The sequence below is a fragment of the Anomaloglossus baeobatrachus genome, chromosome 2 (genome assembly GCF_048569485.1).
Source record: "Anomaloglossus baeobatrachus isolate aAnoBae1 chromosome 2, aAnoBae1.hap1, whole genome shotgun sequence".
NCBI classification, from domain to species: domain Eukaryota; kingdom Metazoa; phylum Chordata; class Amphibia; order Anura; family Aromobatidae; genus Anomaloglossus; species Anomaloglossus baeobatrachus.
In genome coordinates this window covers 42,692,412-42,713,413 of record NC_134354.1, presented here as the reverse complement: position 1 = coordinate 42,713,413, position 21,002 = coordinate 42,692,412, and the positions used below count along the sequence as shown (strand labels likewise).

The 21,002-nt window shown below is 49.3% G+C and overlaps 1 protein-coding gene across 4 annotated transcripts in view; it reads right to left on the bottom strand.

Moving 5' to 3' along the window:
* Nucleotides 1–21,002, bottom strand: part of GART (phosphoribosylglycinamide formyltransferase, phosphoribosylglycinamide synthetase, phosphoribosylaminoimidazole synthetase) — a 133,615-nt gene that overhangs the window by 11,363 nt on the left and 101,250 nt on the right. For all 4 annotated transcript variants that reach the window (XM_075335010.1, XM_075335013.1, XM_075335012.1 and 1 more), the window contains 4 exons: nt 20,417–20,620; nt 20,122–20,271; nt 18,543–18,673; nt 17,943–18,084 (listed from right to left, as the gene is read on the bottom strand). In XM_075335010.1, coding sequence (XP_075191125.1) covers nt 17,943–18,084; nt 18,543–18,673; nt 20,122–20,271; nt 20,417–20,620 — 627 coding nt within the window. The remainder of the gene's footprint in view (nt 1–17,942; nt 18,085–18,542; nt 18,674–20,121; nt 20,272–20,416; nt 20,621–21,002) is intronic.

The window sequence follows — 21,002 nt, the reverse complement described above, 5'->3', positions numbered from 1 at the left end:
ACCGCCCGCATAAGCGGGTAAGTGGTCGCCAGAATCCCTTTGCTGGGTCTCCCAGAGCCTGTGTCCGTTCTCCAGCTTAGATTGCCTGCAGGAATGGCTGCCGGCGTCCTGTGAAGAGGGGCGGGCCGTGGGCGTGCCCCAGACAAGAGCGGGAAACTGGCGTCCCCCTGTGCCCAGTGAGAGGGCTGGAGTATGTAAATAAGACTCCAGCCCTCGGCGCTGATCATTGTACAGCGTCTTGCCCCTTCCCTGACTGGCAGGGTTGGGGGCGGGAACGAAACGTAACTAGGCCGCAAAAGCCGGGGACTAGATTTATAAGTGCTGCCGTCGTAAAAGCACGGCAGCGCGAAAGTCCCCGGCGCACCACAAGTCTCAGCCGCGCCGCAGCTTCAGCAGCGGCTGGCGCGGTAGTTCCCGACACATAAACTCACTCAGCTAAGCTGCAGTGAGTAAAGCCCAAGCGCGCAGCGCTACTGTCCCCGGCGCACTAACACACCCAGCAACGCTGGAGTGTGTCTGTGTCTGTACGGGGACACAGAGTACCTTAACGTTGCAGGGCCTGTCCCTGACGATACTCCGCTCCATTCCAGCAGGATCTCCGGGTCTGTGGATGGAGCCCGGCCTCAGAGCCTGGAGGCCGGTAAGATCCCACTTCACCAGAGCCCCCAGGGGGATGGGGAAGGAAAGCAGCATGTGGGCTCCAGCCTCCGTACCCGCAATGGGTACCTCAACCTTAACAAACACCGCCGACAAGAGTGGGGTGAGAAGGGAGCATGCTGGGGGCCCTAGTATGGGCCCTCTTTTCTTCCATCCGACATAGTCAGCAGCTGCTGCTGACTAAAACAGTGGAGCTATGCGTGGATGTCTGACCTCCTTCGCACAAAGCTTGAAAACTGAGCAGCCCGTGATCCCACGGGGGGTGTATAGGCAGAAGGGGAGGGGCCTTACACTTTTTAGTGTAATACTTTGTGTGGCCTCCGGAGGCAGTAGCTATACACCCAATCGTCTGGGTCTCCCAATGGAGCGCCGAAGAAAAACGGGTATATGCCGCGCTTAAAAACCACTGAGTTGGAAGTAATATAATATTTCTCTTTTATTTACAGCATTCCTACGCGTTTCAGAGACAACAGACCGTCTCCTTCAGGGAAAAAAGATGATTTCTTTCTTTCTTTTTTCCCTGAAGAAGGAGACGGTCTGTTGTCTCTGAAACGCGTAGGAATGCTGTAAATAAAAGAGAAATATTATATTACTTCCAACTCAGTGGTTTTTTTTTTTTCCAAAACTTTTTATTAATTTTCCAATTTTTTATAAACATAACAAGATATTCAAGGTTACGCAAGGAAAAACATTTGTCTGACAATATGTGACATAATAGGGTGCAATGCCCCAACTTGATATTTTAAACTGATTATCTGATTGATATGGTCTCTATTAAACCAAGGCAAAAGTACTAAGAAATAACAGACGCGATACAAGTCAATTAGAGTCATTAAGCCCCTAAGCCAACCCCGAATGCTTCCAAATTTTCTGGCACGTCTTGTGACTACCTTAGCGTCTCGTCTCCCTTTCCTCCGGAACCCACACCTCCGTGATTTTCAATTTACCCAGTTTGTCCTGGATATCATTCAGAAGGTACCATTCCGATTGTATAAAAGGTGTCATCAGATTATTTATTTCTCCCTGAGTAAATTGACTTTCAATGAAATTTCTCCATTTCCCAAAGAACTTGGGTGTCAACCTGTCTTTGTCCGTTTCCGCTTCCACTTTCTCCAGCCTCAATAAATTATGTAATTCCCCGATGACCTCTTTTATGGATGGTCCCTCCCTTTGTATCCAATGCTTTAATATGGACCGTTTGGCTATCATGGCTATGTCATGTACTATTGTATAGTTCTTCTTTCCCGGCATGTCCGATCCCCCTCTTACTCCTCCCTCAAAGGAATGGAAAATCCACACCATTAGCTCTAGATTTCCAGAAATTCCCCATGTTGCCTGGACAAATAATCTAACTTGATTCCAGAACCTGTGAATTAACTTACACTCCCATAGTCCATGTAGCATATCTGTTTTTTCTCTTTGACATTTAGGACACCGCATATCTCTTCCCGGAATGTTGAAGCCCATAATAGCCCTGTGTAAAATTCTAAATTGGGTGTCTCTCCATCTCTCATTGGTAACATGTTTCCGCATCTGTACCCATCCCTTCAATATATCCCCTACAACTTCCTGCCCTTTCAATTGTTTCCCCCACGCTGTTAGAGTACGGCTATCCTCCCCAGATATAAGCATTCCCCGAAATGTTCGGTAAATTTTGGAAACATTTACACTTGCTACATCACTTTCCATAAGCTCATCAATCAAACTCTTATTCAATTCCTTTCCAAGCTCCCCCAAATCTACAAATACTCCATGCTTCAGTTGTTCATACTGGATGATATGTGAGCTATTAAGTTCATACTTGTCAAGCACTTCCCGTCCTGTCAGCCACCTTCTCTCCTCCACATTCATGACATCCTTCATTCTCTCGACGCCCTTCTCTTTCCATCTAGTAAATAGCTTATTTTCCCGTCCCATGGGAAAGTTCGGAGATGCCCAGGGATTTAAGTACTTAGATACTTTCCATGACAGTCCCAATTTCTTTCTTACCAGTTTCCATGTTAGCATAGTGTCTCGGAATAAGATTGAGTTCCTTATATGCCCATCCGCCCTGGACAATGGGGAGTGTAAAATGGACGCCAAATCCCACGGTGATGCATACTTGGCTTCCATGCCATAGTCTGAGTGCCTGCTTGTTCCTCTCAACCAATCAAACACATGTCTCATTATACACACCAGGTTATAACCCCGAACATCCGGGAAACTAAGACCTCCTTCCTCCGTTGACTTCATCAATGTTCGTAACTTTATTCTAGGTTTCCTTCCCCGCCATATAAAATCCGCATACGCTGAGTTGAGCCTATTTACGTCCCTCAGTTTTAGCAATATCGGGATCGTCTGGAATGGGTACAACAGTCTAGGAAAGCTCATCATTTTTATCAGGTGGCACCTTGCCAGTAGTGGTAGAGGCAGACCCTTCCAACCCTTTAGTTGTGCTATAATTTTCCTAATTAGTGGGCCATAATTCATCTCGTAAATTGATTCCACCGTTCTTCCTATATGAATTCCCAGATATTTAAGTGATGTCTGTGCTATAGGAATGCCACATATACAACCATCCCTTACATTCCCCCCTTTTAGGAACAGGATCTCACACTTTTTTTTATTCAATTTGAATCCTGAGACTAATCCAAATTTTTCAATTAGGGCTAGAGTCTGTGACAAATCCACGCTAGGGTCCCCCATATATAGTATGACATCATCGGCAAAAAGTGCTGTCTTTATTTCAGTTCCCCTTACCTTAATCCCTTTAAAACTATTCGGGTCCTGCAATATTCTTGACAATGGTTCAATGGCCAAGTCGAATAGGAGGGGAGATAGCGGGCAGCCTTGTCTTGTTCCCTTCATCAAAGGGAACACGTCTGATAAAAAACCTGGAGTGTGTACCCTAGCTCCCGAGTTAGCGTAAAGATTCCTAATGTAAAGCCTCATTTTGCCTACAATCCCTGTGGCCTCTAGTACTTTGTCCAGCCAGCTCCAATTTACATTGTCAAACGCTTTTTCTGCGTCGAGTGTAACTAGAGCGGGTCTTGCCCCCCTCTCTATCTGATCCAATCTCACCGCATCCACCACTAGTATTGTCTTCCGGATATTAGTGACAGCATTTCTCCCTTTAATAAACCCTACCTGATGCTCTGTAATGATCCTTGGAAGAATCATGGCCAATCTATTAGCCATAATCTTAGATATTATTTTTAAATCCTGGTTTATAAGTGATATGGGTCTATAACTAGAGGGATCATCCAGGTCTTTAGTTCCCTTAGGGAGTAATTTGATATATGCTACGTTTGAATTTTTAGGAATTTCCTCTCCTTCCAAAAATGCATTAAATACCGCAGTTAAATCTGGCGAGATCAGATCCCTCATAGCCTTATAAAACTCGCTGTTAAAACCGTCGGGGCCTGGTGCCTTGTTGGTGTTAAGCTCCCCGATTGTTCTAGTCACCTCCTCAACTGTGATATCTGCATTTAGGTCACTCAGATCTTCCTCTGTTACGCTAGGCAAGTGCGCTTGTCTTAACCACTCTGCCTCGTCAGTCATGTCATTGTTTCCTGGCCCATATAGTTTTCTATAAAAATGTCCCAGCAATTTATTAATTTCCTTAGGATCTGTGGTCACCTCCCCCCCCCTTTCTTTTTAGTTTGGAAATCACTGTCATTTTCCTGCTACCCCTTGCCAAATTTGCCAGCATCCTCCCCGCCTTGTTGCCAAATCTATGTAGCTCTGCTTCCCTGTGCGACCAAAATAATTGTTCCTTTTTTTTTGCCCATTCGTCGAACCCCCTTTTTGCCTCCAACCATCTGTCTTTCGTCGTGGGAGATCTATTAGCCAAATACTTTGTGTATGCTACCCGCACTGCTTCACTCTGGGCATTATAATTCTCATTGGTCTTCCTTTTGATCATGGCCGCATATCCAATCAGGCGACCCCTCAAGACCGCTTTTGCCGTTTCCCAGTATAGCACTGGGTTCCCTTTGTGTTCCTTGTTTTCCTCTGTGAATTCTCCCCACCACTCTCGTAATACCCTGTGGAAATTATCTTGTCTGAGAAGAAATGATGGAAATCTCCATATGATATCTGTACCTCTCTTGAACTGCTCTCTGATACCCAATCTCAACGGACTATGATCAGATATCACCATGTTTTCTATCACACATTCTTGTGCCTGATTAACTAGGCCTTGAGAAATCCAAAATTGATCAATACGCGACCAGCTATCATGAGGATGCGAGAAGTGTGTATATTCTCTATCATGCGGGTGAGCTAATCTCCAGATGTCCTTCAAACCCACGTCTTCTAATGTCACATCCCTATGGTCCGGCCTTCTGTCCACATCCCCTGTCCTCTCCTTCCCCCTCCTCCTGTCTTCAGCTGAGTCTGGAACTGTGTTAAAATCACCTCCTACTATGATGTTGGTCTCCCCATCTGCTAGTATGCTGGCCTTTATGCCATCATGAAATATGCTCTGTTGGGAGTTTGGACCGTAAACATTATAGATACTTAATTTACCCGCTGGACTAATGATTGTTAAATGCTGCCACCGTCCCTGGTCGTCTGCCTCGTGTGTCACTACTTCATGGCTGAGCTGTTTATGTATTAGAATCATTGTCCCCGCTTTCCTACCTTGTGCCTCTGCCCCATATACAGTACCCACCCAGTATTTCTTCATGCGGAAAAAGTCCTCCTTCCTCAAATGCGTTTCCTGTAATAATGCAATATCTGTTTTTAGTCTTTTCAGATGTCTTAGTATCATTGCTCGTTTGTTAGGAGATCTCAAGCCTTTCACATTCCATGTAGTTATTTGTACCATATTTGCCTTTGTATTTTGCTCTTACTACTTCCTCCCCTGTGGGCCCTGAACTCACAAGAGACGAGACAATTATTACCAGGTATAGAATTTGCCCCCCAGGCTTGATATATCTTTTCCCCACCTTGTATGTATAACAAATATAACAATAAACAAGTAACTGTAGAACACGTTTTCCCTTCTGGGAAATTTTTGGCTCTTTTCGCCATGCTGATGACTTCCCCTTTTCCTAGCCAAACTGTTGAGCTCCCTAGTCACCCCCCTTAGAGTATACGTTCTAGCCCCGGATTCACATGAGTCACATGAACAAGCCTTAAATAATGGCAAAAATAGTACAGTATGACAAAAACTCTATAAGGACTTCAAGTCCAACTTAGCTCTATTTTCTGGTGGTCATCCCCGCACTCAGAGCAGACAGATCCACTTCATTTACGCCTGGAAGTCGTTCCTGGACAAAGGCGAGTGAAAGTAAGAATGAAAGTGAATCTGGAAGTGGAACTGAAAGTAAGCGTGAGACTGAATATGCGAGAGAAAAAGAGTGAGACAGAGCGCGTGAGGTACTGAAAGTGAGCGTGAGACTGAAAATGAAACTGAGTATGAGAGTGAGTGTGAAACTGAAAGTAAGCGTGAAACTGAAAATGAGACTGAATATGTGAGGGAGGGAGAAAAAAAAAAAAGTGTGAGACTGAGAGTGAGTGTGAGAGTGTGAGACTGAACGTTAGGAGTAAGACTGAAAGTGAAACTGATAGCAAGCGTGAAAGCAAAACTGAACATGAGAGAGTGAAATCAAGAGAGTGAGAGAGTGCGAGAACAGGACCAGCAATATCTAGTTCAGTTCAGTTATCATGAACCATTTCCAACAGTTAGTCTCTGTGTTCCGAGCGAGGATTATTTTGTTGTTTTGGGCTCAATCTCCTTTCCTCTCTACTCTCCACCCGCGATTGCTCCTCAAAGCTTCTCGAGTCTTTCCCTGGGCCTCTTGGAGATCCTCCTCTGCTGGTCCCTTCTCCATTGTTTCCTCTTTTTTGTCCATCAGCCCGATTCTTATCTTGTTCTGCCATGAGAGTACGCTCTGCTTCTTTAAAGTCTTTGTAATATGCAAACGAGCCATTAAGATTTCTGACTTTCAGTGTGGCAGGGTATAGCAGTTGGCACTTGACTTTTTTGTTATACAGGAATGAACATACTTTGCTGAATTCTTTTCTCTTTCTGGAGACTTCTGCTGAATAATCGCCGAAAATTAGCAGTCTGTTGCCTTGGTAATGCAATGGTCGCTGTCTGTCTCTAAAGGCCCTCAGTATTTCCTCTTTATGTTTATAATCAAGATATTTGACTATCACTTGTCTAGCCCTCAGCGGGGCTTTCTTGTTTGGGTTTGGATCCTCTCCCCTATTCGCTTCTTGTTGTCTCAGTGGTCCCACTCTGTGCGCTCTTTCCACTCTGAATTTAGCCTTAATGCCCAGGGCCTGAGGTAACTCCTGTTCACATATGTTATCCAGCTGTCCCAAAGATACCGATTCTGGCAGCCCCACAATGCGCAGATTATTTCGCCTCGATCGGTTCTCTAAGTCTTCCGCTTTATCTCTCAAATAATCGTTAGATTTCACTAGAGCTGCTATTTGCTCTTGCATAGCCATTATTTTCTCCTCTGAGTCGGATATTCTCTGCTCTGTTTCTGCCAGTCTAGATGCATGTCCACTAATCTGCTTTTGCATAGCTGCTAGGGATGTTTGTATGGCTGTTTCAATGGCCACTTTAATCTCTTTTGACAGCTGTGATGTCACTTCGGCAGCCAATTTTTTATAATCAACATTGAGCTCTTGTGCATGCTTGTCTTGGCCTGCAGGTGGTGCTGGTTTCTTAGTTCTCTTATTCTGAGCTGGGGATTTTCCACCCTCCCCCATTTGTTTACAGTATTTAGATAATGGTGTGGCCGGCAGTTTCTTGTTTGCTTTAGAAGGAATGTTACTGTTTCTGACATGCAGCTTCTGCTGGCATTTATCATGATTAGACACCTTATATTGCATGTCTAAGTGATCAGTCCGGTCTCCTGCGTCTCTGGCCACTCTTTGCTTGCTGCACTCCTCCTCCTCCTCTCTTTCTTGTTCCTCCATGTCCCCTTCCTCTATCCATTGTGTTTCTCCCTCTGCAATCCCCTGCAGCGATTTCTCTCCTGCTCCATCCTCCCCCGACCCCCCGCTCTCATCTCCTTCACTTCTCCCTCTCCTGGCTTCCATTACCACATCTTGCACTGGGGACTCTGGCTCCTCCTCCATCAGGCTTGTCGGTGCCATGACAGTCTCCTCTTCTCCACGCCGGCAGTCAGGATCTCCACTCCTGCAGGGCCCCTCACCACCACCAGCACTCCTCAGTAAGTACCGCTCCATAGCTGTGTGCTTCCTGCTACCAGACGTGCTTGCTCTCTGCTCGCTCACTTGCCCGGGTATGCTGTTTATCGTCGGTTTCTCAGAGGGGTGTCGGGAGCTTCTCCTCTATGCTGCCTCCTCAGCCAGGACCGGAACAGGAAGTCAACTCAGTGGTTTTTAAGCGCGGCATATACCCGTTTTTCTCCTGTTTACCATTATATCTATATCGTGCTTACGGGGCCGCTGCTTGAACCACGCGGACACTCACATGCCTTTGAAGGAGTTGTGACTGGCACAACCCCACCAGGTGAGTGTTACTGTACCTTCTCTAACATCATATGTTATATCGGGTAAGACCCTATTGCGCCCTTTTGTCTCCCCATTTTAGTATCGCTGGAAGAGTATGAAACTCCATGCCAAGATATGTCAGCGATTGGACCGGTGTCAGATTTGACTTTGGAAAATTGATGATCCACCCGAAACTCTGGAGAATCTCCAGAGTAACGTTGAGGCTGTGTTGGCATGCCTCTTGAGAGGGTGCCTTGACCAGCAGATCGTCTAAGTAAGGTATCACCGAGTGACCCTGAGAGTGGAGGACCGCAACTACTGTAGCCATGACCTTGGTGAAAACCCTTGGGGCTGTCGCCAGGCCGAACGGCAGTGCCGCGAACTGAAGGTGTTCGTCTCCTATGGCGAAGCGCAAGAAGCGCTGATGCTCTGGAGCAATTGGTACGTGGAGATAAGCATCCTTGATATCGATCGATGCTAGGAAATCTCCTTGGGACATTGAGGCGATGACGGAGCGGAGGGATTCCATCCGGAACCGCCTGGTCCTTACGTGTTTGTTGAGCAGTTTTAGGTCCAAAACAGGACGGAAGGACCCGTCCTTCTTTGGAACCACAAACAGGTTGGAGTAGAAACCGTGGCCCTGTTGCTGAAGAGGAACCGGGACCACCACTCCTTCTGCCTTCAGAATGCCCACCGCCTGCAGAAGAGCCTCGGCTCGCTCGGGAGGCGGAGATGTTCTGAAGAATCGAGTCGGAGGACGAGAGCTGAACTCTATCCTGTAACCGTGAGACAAAATGTCTCTCACCCAACGGTCTTTTACTTGTGGCAGCCAGGTGTCGCAAAAGCGGGAGAGCCTGCCACCGACCGAGGATGCGGTGTGAGGAGGTCGTAAGTCATGAGGAAGCCGCTTTAGTAGCGGCACCTCCGGCGGTCTTTTTAGGGCGTGATTTAGACCGCCATGCGTCGGAGTTCCTCTGATCCATCTGAGGCCTTTTGGACGAGGAGAATTGGGACCTGCCCGCACCCCGAAAGGACCGAAACCTCGACTGTCCCCTCCTCTGTTGGGGTGTTTTTGGTTTGGCCTGGGGTAAGGATGTTTCCTTTCCCTTGGATTGTTTGATGATTTCATCCAATCTCTCACCAAACAAACGGTCGCCAGAAAATGGCAATCCAGTTAAGCACTTTTTGGAAGCCGAATCTGCCTTCCATTCCCGCAGCCACAAGGCCCTGCGTATTGCCACCGAATTGTCGGCTGCAACCGCCGTACGGCTCGCAGAGTCCAGGACAGCATTAATAGCGTAGGACGCAAATGCCGACGTTTGAGAGGTTATAGACGCCACCTGCGGCGCAGACGTACGTGTGAGTGCGTCAATTTGCGCCTGACCAGCTGAGATAGCTTGGAGTGCCCATACGGCTGCGAATGCTGGAGCAAAAGACGTGCCGATAGCTTCATAGATGGATTTCAACCAGAGCTCCATCTGTCTGTCAGTGGCATCCTTGAGTGAAGCTCCATCTTCCACTGCAACTATGGATCTAGCCGCAAGTCTGGAGATTGGAGGATCCACCTTGGGACACTGAGTCCAGCCCTTGACCACGTCAGGGGGAAAGGGTAACGTGTATCCTTAAGGCGCTTGGAAAAACGCTTATCTGGACAAGCTCGGTGTTTCTGGACTGCCTCTCTGAAGTCAGAGTGGTCCAGAAACATACTCTTTGTACGCTTGGGAAACCTGAAACGGAATTTCTCCTGCTGAGAAGCTGACTCCTCCACTGGAGGAGCTGAGGGAGAAATATCCAACATTTGATTGATGGACGCAATAAGATCATTCACTATGGCGTCCCCATCAGGAGAATCAAGGTTGAGAGCGGCTTCAGGATCAGAATCCTGATCAGCTACCTCCGCTTCATCATACAGAGAGTCCTCTCGCTGAGACCCTGAACATTGTGATGATGTCAAGGGGATATCATAGCGAGCTCGCTTAATCGGTCTGGGGCTGCGGTCCGTGTCAGTGACCTCACCCTGGGATCCATGAGACACCCCGGGAGGACATTGCTGTTCCAACTGAGGGGGACCAGGGGGCAATGATTCCACAGTGCCCCTGGCTTGAGATGCCGGCCTGGACTGCAAGGCTTCTAATATCTTAGCCATAGTCTCAGAAAGTCTTTCAGTAAAAACGGCAAACTCCGTCCCTGTCACCTGGACAGTGTCAACAGGTGGTTCTCCCTGGGCCGCCCTTAGCAGAGGCTCCGGCTGAGAAAGTGCCACAGGGGCCGAGCATTGCACACAATGAGGGTCAGTGGAACCTGCCGGCAGTATAGCCGTACATGCTGCACAGGCAGCATAGTAAGTCTGTGCTTTGGCACCCTTGCTATTTGTGGACGACATGCTGTTGTCTCCTCTGAGCAATACAGGAGGGTATATAGACAAAAATCAACAGAGCACCATACAGTGTAAAGTATAGTCTATAATCATGTAATCTATAAGTACACTTCTGCACTAGTGGGGCCAGCACCACAGGTGCTGCTTACCGCCTTCGCAAAGCGGTTGTGTGGGCACCAGAAATCCTGCCTGGGTCTCCCTGAGCTTGTCTCTCCTCTCCAGCGTTAGCAGAGCTGAGAGGAATGGCTGCCGGCGTCCTGAGGAGAGGAGGGAGCCGTGGGCGTGACCCAGAAAAGTGCGGGAACTGGTGCCCCACTGTGCAGAGTGAGGGGGGTGGAGTATGCAAAGCATGCTCCAGCCCTCAGTGCTGCCGTCCTGTACAGCGTCCCGCCCTTCCCCTGACTGGCAGGGCTGGGGGCGGGAAGAAAACGAGACTAGGCCGCAAAAGCCGGGGACTCGAGTTATAAGCGCGGCCGCCGTATAAGCGCGGTCGGCGCGGAAGTCCCCGGCGCACTAACAGTCCCAGCCGCGCCGCAGTGATAACCATGGCAGCGGCGGTCAGCGCGGCAGTCCCCCTACACGAACACACTCAGCGACGCTGAAGTGTGTAATGGCACAAACGCAGTCAGCGCTGCTGTCCCCGGTGCACTAGCACACCCAGCAATGCTGGAGTGTTGCTGTGCGCGGTCCCCACGGGGACACAGAGTACCTCAAAGTAGCAGGGCCATGTCCCTGAACGATACTCGGCTCCTATCCAGCATGGTCCTCAGGAGCTGTGGATGGAGCACGGTCTCCTGTGCCTGGAGACCGAAAGGATCCCACTTCACCCAGAGCCCTCAGGGGGATGGGGAAGGAAAGCAGCATGTGGGCTCCAGCCTCCGTACCCGCAATGGATACCTCAACCTTAACAACAACGCCGACAAGAGTGGGGTGAGAAGGGAGCATGCTGGGGGCCCTGTTATGGGCCCTCTTTTCTTCCATCAGACATAGTCAGCAGCTGCTGCTGACTAAGCTGTGGAGCTATGCGTGCATGTCTGACCTCCTTCGCACAAAGCATAAAAACTGATGAGCCCGTAGCAGTACGGGGGGTGTATAGGCTGAAGGGGAGGGGCTTTACCCTTTTAGTGTAATACTTTGTGTGGCCTCCGGAGGCATAAGCTATACACCCAATTGTCTGGGTCTCCCAATAAGGAGCGACAAAGAAAAAGAATTTACGGTAAGTAAACAAAATTCTCTTTTTCTTTATCGTTCCTTTGGGAGACCCAGACATTGGGACGTTCCAAAGCAGTCCCTGGGTGGGAATAAACAGAAAAACTAAGAAGTAGGCAGAACCTAACTCACAAATGGGCGACAGCCGCCTGAAGGATGAGTCTGCCCAAGCTCGCATCTGCCGAAGCATGAGCATGCACTTGGTAGTGCCTCAAGAAGGTATGCAGGCTAGTCCAAGTGGCAGCCTGACAGACTTGTTGAGCCGTAGCCTGGTGCCTGAAAGCCCAAGAGGCACCGACAGCTCTGGTCGAGTGTGCCTTGATCCCCGGCGGGGGAGGCACCTGAGTACTCTGGTAGGCGTCCGAAATGGTCGATCTAATCCAACGGGCTAAGGACGGCTTAGAAGCAGGGAGGCCATTGCGCAGACCTGTGGTTAGCACAAAAAGAGAGGTGCACCGCCTAAGCGCAGCAGTGCGAGACACATAGATCCGGAGAGCACGCACCAGATCTAGAGTATGCAGCGCTTTTTCAAAGCGATGAACAGGAGCCGGACAGAAGGAAGGTAGGGTAATGTCCTGGTTAAGGTGGAAAGGAGAGACCACCTTAGGAAGAAAGTCCGCAGTCGGACGGAGAACCACCTTGTCTTGATGAAAAACTAAAAAAGGTGACTCCGAAGAGAGCGTAGCCAAATCAGAGACTCTCCTGAGGGAAGTTATGGCCACCAGAAAGGCCACCTTCTGAGAAAGACGATACAAAGAAACCTCCCTAAGAGGCTCAAAAGGGGGTTTCTGCAATACCGTGAGAACTAAATTAAGGTCCCAGGGATCCAAGGGCCGCCGGTAAGGCGGAATGATGTGAGACGCGCCTTGCATGAAGGTGCGGACCTGAGCCAGCCGAGCGAGACGCCGCTGGAACAGAACAGACAGAGCTGAGACTTGTCCCTTGAGAGAGTTGATGGACAGTCCTAGCTGCAGACCGGACTGTAGAAAAGACAGAAGGGTCGGCAAGGAGAATGGCCAAGGAGGATGGTCGGTAGAGCGACACCAGGACAGGAAAATTTTCCAAGTCCTGTGATAGATCTTAGCGGAGGAAGACTTACGGACCCGAGTCATAGTGGAGATGACTTCAGGAGGAATACCAGAAGCCGTCAAAATCCAGGACTCAAGAGCCACGCCGTCAATTTGAGAGCCGCAGAATTCGGGCGGAAAAACGGACCTTGCGAGAGTAGGTCTGGACGGTCCGGGAGATGCCACGGCATCTCTCTCTACGGACAGATGGAGCAGGTCCGGATACCAAGCTCGCCTGGGCCAGTCCGGTGCAATGAGGATGACTCGACGGCCCTCCATTCTGATCTTGCGCAGGACTCTGAGCAAGAGAGCTAGAGGGGGAAACACGTAGGACAGACGAAACTGGGACCAGTCTTGAACCAGAGCGTCCGCGGCGAAGGCCTGAGGATCGTGGGAGCGAGCCACGTAAACAGGAACTTTGTTGTTGTGACGGGATGCCATTAGATCCACGTCCGGAGAGCCCCATTTCCGGCAGATTGACTGAAACACTGCCGGGTGCAGGGACCACTCGCCACCGCCCACGGTTTGACGGCTGAGATAATCTGCCTCCCAGTTTTCCACGCCTGGGATGTGGACTGCGGATATGGTGGACTTGGAGTCCTCCGCCCATTAAAGGATGCGTTGTACCTCCATCATTGCCAGGCGGCTGCATGTCCCGCCTTGGTGACTGATGTAGGCAACCGCTGTCGCGTTGTCTGACTGGACTCGAATGTGCCTGCCCGCCAACAGGTGGTGAAAAGCTAGGAGAGCTAGAAGCACGGCTCTGGTTTCCAGCACATTGATTGAAAGGGCTGACTCGGACGGAGTCCAAGTGCCCTGCGCTCTGTGGTGGAGACATACCGCTTCCCAGCCGGATAGACTGGCATCTTTGGTGAGAATCACCCAGGACGGGGCCAGGAAGGAGCGCCCTTGGGACGGGGAGAGGGGCCGAAGCCACCACTGAAGAGAGCTCCTGGTCCGTGGCGACAGAGCCACTAACCTGTGTAAGGAGGAAGGCCGCTTGTCCCAACAGCGGAGAATGTCCAGCTGCAGGGGACGCAGATGGAACTGGGCAAAGGGAACAGCCTCCATGGACGCCACCATTTGACCAAGCACCTGCATCAGACGCCTGAGGGAATAACGGCGGGGCCTCAGCAGAGAGCGCACCGCTAGATGGAGTGACTGCTGTTTGCTGGCACTTGTGAAGTTGCCCTTAGTCAAAGTCTCGAACTGCATCCCTAGGTACGTGAGACTCTGGGTCGGAGTCAGAGTGGATTTGGGAAGATTGACAAGCCACCCGAATTGGGCTAGAGTGGCGAGAGCGAGCGAGACACTCCGCTGACAGTCTGCGCTGGATGAAGCCTTGACTAGAAGGTCGTCCAGGTAAGGAATCACTGCCAACCCCTGGAGGTGCAGAACCGCAATCACTGCTGCCATGACCTTGGTGAATACCCGAGGGGCCGTGGCTAACCCGAAGGGGAGAGCCACAAATTGGAAATGATCTTCTCCTATTGCAAAACGTAGCCAACGCTGGTGTGAAACTGCAATTGGCACATGCAGATAGGCATCTCTGATGTCGATGGACGCCAGGAAATCCCCTTGGGTCATTGAGGCAATGACTGATCGCAGAGACTCCATGCGAAAGTGCCGCACCTGAACATGCTTGTTGAGAAGCTTGAGATCCAGGATGGGCCGGAAGGTACCGTCCTTTTTGGGAACTAGGAAGAGATTTGAGTAGAAACCTCTGAACCGTTCCCAGGCGGGAACTGGTACAATTACTCCGTTGGCCTGCATGGCTGCCACGGCCTGTGAGAAGGCGGCGGTCTTGGAGCAAGGGGGAGTTGAGAGAAAAAAATCTGTTTGGCGGGCTGGAAGAGAATTCTATCCTGTAGCTGTGGGAGATGATATCTCTCACCCACTGATCGGAAACGTGTTGAAACCAAGCGTCGCCAAAGTGGGAGAGCCTGCCACCGACTAAGGACGTTGCCGGAGCGGGCAGAGAGTCACGAGGAGGCTGCCTTAGTGGCAGCACCTCCTGCGGTCTTCTGTGGACGCGCTTTTGGGCGCCAGTTGGATTTCTGGTCCTTGGCTGAGTTAACGGACGAGGCGGAGGGCTTAGAGGACGACCAGTTAGAGGAACGAAAGGAGCGAAACCTCGACTGATTCCTACTCTGGACAGCTTTCCTGGTTTTGGTTTGTGGCATGGAAGTACTCTTCCCGCCAGTAGCTTCTTTGATAATTTCATCCAGCTGTTCTCCGAACAGCCGGGACCCAGCAAAAGGGAGCCCAGCAAGGTACTTCTTTGAAGAAGCATCTGCCTTCCACTCTCGAATCCACAAGATCCTGCGGATAACGAGGGAATTAGCCGAAGCCACCGCAGTGCGGTGAGAAGCCTCCAGCATGGCAGACATGGCATAAGATGAAAAAGCTGAAGCTTGAGAAGTTAAGGCAACCATCTCGGGCATAGATTCCCTGGTGAGGGAATGCATCTCCTCTAGAGAAGCAGAGATGGCTTTGAGAGCCCACACTGCTGCAAAAGTCGGGGAAAACGCGGCCCCCGCCGCTTCATACACTGATTTGGCCAGAAGATCAATCTGACGGTCAGTGGAATTCTTAAGGGAGGTGCCATCAGCCACCGACAACGGTCCGGGCTGAGAGCCTAGACACCGGAGGGTCTACCTTTGGGGATTGAGCCCACTCCTTGACCACTTCAGGTGGAAAGGGGAAACGGTCATCAGAACCACGCTTTGGGAAGCGTTTGTCAGGACAGGCCCTGGGTTTGGTCACAGCGGCCTGAAAACTGGAGTGGTTAAAGAACACACTCTTTACTCTCTTAAGTGAGGTAAACTGGTGCTTTTCTGCCAGAGAGGGTTGCTCCTCTGATACTGGCGGATTGAGAACCAGTACAGAATTAATGGAAGCAATCAAGTCACTAAGATCTGAGTCACCCTCAGAAAGATCAATGGGGTACATGGTGTTAGCCTCCGAGCCCCCTGTAAAGGCATCCTCCTCATCCTGCGAGTCAGCTCTTGAATCAGAGCCGCGGGAGGAGGAGGGAGAGGAAACCCTGCGTCTCCTCTTAGGAGGACGGGGTCTGGGCCCTGAAGATGAATCCTCTGTGAGCTCCGGTCCTAAGGGACCCTTAGCAGTAGAGGCACTCTGTGAAGGGGGCTGATGCATATTCATCAAAAGTCCTGGACAGAAGTCCCATGGACTCAGCAAAAGACTGGGAGATAGACCTAGAAAAGGATTCTACCCAAGCCGGGGGTTCAGCCACAGGTGCAGGAGCAGCCTGAGAGACCACTGGGGGTGAGACTCCAGGCTGTGGCACCGCCAAGTTAGAGCAGACATCACAATGTGGATAGGTGCTCGGTTCAGGCAGCAGGAGCTTACATGCAGCGCATATAGTATAAAGCTTTGGAGCCTTGCTCCTCGTGTGAGACATGCTGCTGGAGTGGGGGCTCTGCAAGAGAATGAACCCCAGAGAGTATATACAGAGGTCCACAACCAGAGACCGGTTGTGGCTTACCAGACCGCTGGAAGCGGTGTTGTGTGCCCTCCAGATCCCGAAGCCCGGACCCCCAATGCACAGCACCTCAGCAGGGATGCAGAGTGCAGACCAGCGCAGAGTGAACCCTGTCTGAGAAAATGGCCGCCGAAGCGAAGAGAGGGGGCGGGACCTGGGGCGTTCCTGGAGGAGAGCGGGATCTGGAGGGCCATAGAGACCTACAGGGGAGGAGACACGCACAGCAGTGGGGAGTGTCCCTCCCCTGTGCAGGATGGCCGCCGGGAGGAGCCGAGCCTGTCCCTCTGCATGAGTGACATGCGAGGGCAGTGAACAGAAACTAGGCCTCCGGCAAAGCCGGGGCCTAAATTTAAGCTGCGAGGCCGACGCGCTGGCACCATCGGCGCGGTTCTCGGGCGACAGCTAGAGAACCCGCTGGAAATGCCAATAAATACAGTAAGCACACTCTCCCCAAACAATAAAGCACAGGGACCCCCAATATATAAACGTCTCAGGTACTTAGCTGCTGAGACGCAGGGCCAGGTCCCTGGGGATGAGTGCTCCGGTCCAGCAGGGTCCTGAAGGGCTGCGGATGGAGACCGGTCTCCTTCCAGGCATGGAGACCGTGCTGGCTCCCACTTCAAGCCAGAGCCCAGGAGGGATGGTGAAGGAGCACGGCATGTAAGGCTCCAGCCTAGGAAATCAACCTTAACAACACCGCCGACACAGTGGGGTGAGAAGGGACATGCCGTGGGTCCAGACGTGGACCCGCACTTCTTCAATCTCATTCCAAAAAGGAAAAAAATCATATGAGAATGCATGTGTGGATGTATGCCTCCTGAACACAAAGCGATAAACTGGCTGGGACTGGCTCACCAGGGGGTGTATAAGCTCAGAGGGAGGAGCTACACTTTTAAGTGTAGTACTTTGTGTGTCCTCCGGAGGCAGAAGCTATACACCCAAGGTCTAGGTCTCCCAAAGGAACGATAAAGAAATACAGTTCCCAAATTCCTATATTAGATGTTTGCATGTTCTAGCATTTCAGAGTGCAGCTGTATATATTTAATTATTCAGGTCATAGACTGACTAAGGTATCTTTCTCCAAGTCCTACTGTAACCATAGTATCTATATACGGAAAGAGTGCTAGTGCCAGAACCCGGAAGATCTGGCCAAGTTCTGAGAACCACAGCCTCAGGGAGCCCCCTTGGACCTGTGCGCACTGCTTTTATGGAGACGTAGAGAAGCAGAGCACACTTCATAGTGCAGGTGCCAGCTGTGTTGTACAGCCAGCACCCAAGTCTACAGCTGGCTCCCATTGTAGTAGTTTAACGCCAAAGCAAATTTTTAAGAGTTTATATAGTGGGTACTGATAGAAACAAGGGCCTTCAGTAGAACCATGGCAAAGCTGTCATGTTTGTGAAGCTCAGCCTGTAGCTAGGCTTCATAGAAGTACAGCAATAATAATAATAATAATAATAATAATAAGCATTTGGTATTTCTCATCTGTGTAACTGTCTGGATTAATAAATATAAATCTCTATTGAATATGTTAAAATAAATAAAATCTGGTAGAATTGCTGCTTTTATGGTCACTTTCCATGGTACCAACAAAAAAAAACAAAACACCGGCCCAGATACATCTCACCGTTTCTCATTGGGCTGTACATACTATAACTTTGCACTTACCATTCCACCTCCTCACAAAAGGACCAGATAAAATCCGCATGAACCCGGCCAGACATACGAGCTCGATGGAGAACTCCTCGAGAACTTTCCCAACAGCGTTATCAAACTCTTCCCGGCTGCTGAACTGTCTGTGGTCAATCACCTGGAATGGGAAAGGGTGGATCACTATATGTGGATCTAGGAGAAATGGTACAACGAGGCCAAACTGACTACTGCGCAGCGTTTCCTATTGAGGATGCGAGCACATGATTGGGTTGGTTTTTGCACGTGATGCAGATGCCAAAAATGGTGGAATATAGCTCAATGAAGATTGCATTGTTTCTAAAGAACAACAGAAAGGATGTCCTAAGTTAACGGCACAGGAGCCTTCGTAGTCCCTGAAAATAGAATATGGTTAACCCCTTATTATTTCAAAGTCAGGTTGAAAAAGAAGACCCCCCTCTCCCATTGATGCAGCGACAGTTCTGAATCCTGGCTTTTAAAGGTGTCTTTGTAATGTGGCCATGTGGAAGTCCCGACACAACGATACAGAAAGCTGCATGTGCAAACTATAATGTGAAGATTGATAAATCATTGTGTATTTATGGAAGAACCACCCACCTTTGTTGCAATCCCGGCAGCGGCAGCCTTCTGCAGGCCTCCAGCATCAGCTTTGTTGGAGATGACCAGTGCAATGTAAGCGGCACTGCGGGGGGACTGGGTGCTTTTTATTAGTGCATCAAGATTTGTACCTGAGGAAAGAAGAAAGTACAAGAAAGCGTGCGATAATGCTGCAAGGATCAGTATACTGCACTGTGGAACACCGCAAGATATTTACAGATGGATACATACAGCACATCATTTATTTTGTGCTACACTAGGCTAAGGCTACATGCCACCTTGTTTTGTGGTCTAAGTGCAAAAAATTAATCTATATAAAAAAAGTTACATAAATTAATGATCCAGAGTTAAATTCTCTATTATACTCCAGAGCTGTACTCACTATTCTGCTGGTGGAGTCACTGTGTATATACATTACTGATCATGTACTGATCCTGAGTTACCTCCTGTATTATACTCCAGAGCTGCGCTCACTATTCTGCTGGTGCAGTCACTGTGTATATACATCACTTATCCTCTACTGATCCTGAGTTACCTCCTGTATTATACTCCAGAGCTGCGCTCACTATTCTGCTGGTGGAGTCACTGTGTATATACATCACTTATCCTCTACTGATCCTGAGTTAAAACCTGTATATTACTCCAAAGCTGCACTCACTATTCTGCTGGGGAAGTCACTATGTACTAATCCAGAGTTACATTCCGTATTATACTCCAGAGCTGCACTCACTATTCTGCTGCTGCAGTCACTGTGTACATACATTACTTATCCTGTACTGGTCCTGAGTTACATCCTGTATTATACTCCAAAGCTGCACTCACTATTCTGCTGGGGCAGTCACTATGTACTAATCCAGAGTTACATTCCGTATTATACTCCAGAGCTGCACTCACTATTCTGCTGCTGCAGTCACTGTGTACATACATTACTTATCCTGTACTGATCCTGAGTTACCTCCTGTATTATACTCCAGAGCTGCACTCACTATTCTGCTGGTGCAGTCACTGTGTACATACATTACTTATCCTGCACTGATCCAGAGTTACATCCTGTATTATACTCCAGAGCTGCACTCACTATTCTGGTGCAGCCACTGTATACATAACTTATCCTTACTACTACAGAGCTGTGCTCACTATTCTGCTGGTGCAGTCACTATGTACTAATCCAGAGTTACATTCCGTATTATACTCCAGAGCTGCACTCACTATTCTGCTGCTGCAGTCACTGTGTACATACAATTCATTACTTATCCTGTACTGATCCTGAGTTACATCCTATATTATACACCCGAACTGCAATCACTATTCTGCTGGTGCAGGCACTGTGTACTAATTCGGCGTTACATCCTGTATTATACTCCAGAGCTGCACTCACTAAGTATAGTAATCTGGAAATTAGGAAGAACCATTATCTTCCTGACAATATAAAAGCTCAACCATCCTGTTAGGGCCACGTCTGGTGATAAGCTTGCTGACGGGTTGACTAAATGCATAATATCATAGGCTGTAAACTGAGGATCAGCCATTTACTATATATTATGTAATTTGACTCCTACAGATCAGAAAACGTTCTTACCTGTCCCAGAAATGAGTACGGCTACTCTCACTCGCCCCTCCACAGCCGGATGTTCCCCATCACAGACGGATGCAGGCAGATACTTCTGTGGTTGTGGCTCTGTACGGTTCAGCGCAGAAGTCAGATTCTTGATTTTCACACTTTCGGAGCCTGCGGGAAGGTAACCAATGCCTGCAATGGTTTTCTGTGACTTATGACTTTGGGGTGCTAAGACTTTCCTACCACTACTCGGTTGCATCCATAGATCACATTGATGGTAACACTCAGAAGTCTGGGTAACTGCAGGTAGTCTCACCTTTTGGGCGCACGGTTACTTCTCCGATGAGCCACGCATCTTCTACTGCCTGAATTTCCTTCAAGACGTTCTCTGCAAACATCTTCTCCACGACAAGTACAGCTCCGATACCACAGTTAAAGGTGCGGCTCATCTCCTCCTCCGATAGACCGCCTTCCTTCTGAAGCCAAGAGAAAATACCCGGTATCCTCCAGCAAAGAGCATCTGAAATACAATAATGGTGCATCAGAGAACGCCCTACGCTGAGAAATGTGACCAGCTACAAGCAATCACTAGCTGAGGTGAGTCACCACTGAGGAATCGATTGGCTGAGTGGGTCCTGTTGTGACGGACAAAATTAGAGACAGACGGGGAACCTAGGAGGTGTCAGAATGGATGAGTCATGGAAATCCTGGGTTCCCTGCCGGTCACTACTTGCTTTTTTTGCCCTTACAACAGGACCCACTCTTCAGCCAATCGGGTCCTCAGTGGTGACTTACATCAGCAAGTTACACAAGTCTTGTCTGAGATAATAAATACCCAATAAACAGGGTATAATGAACATGGCAGAGTCCCAACTTGTGGATCAACATAACCCAGTTTCAAT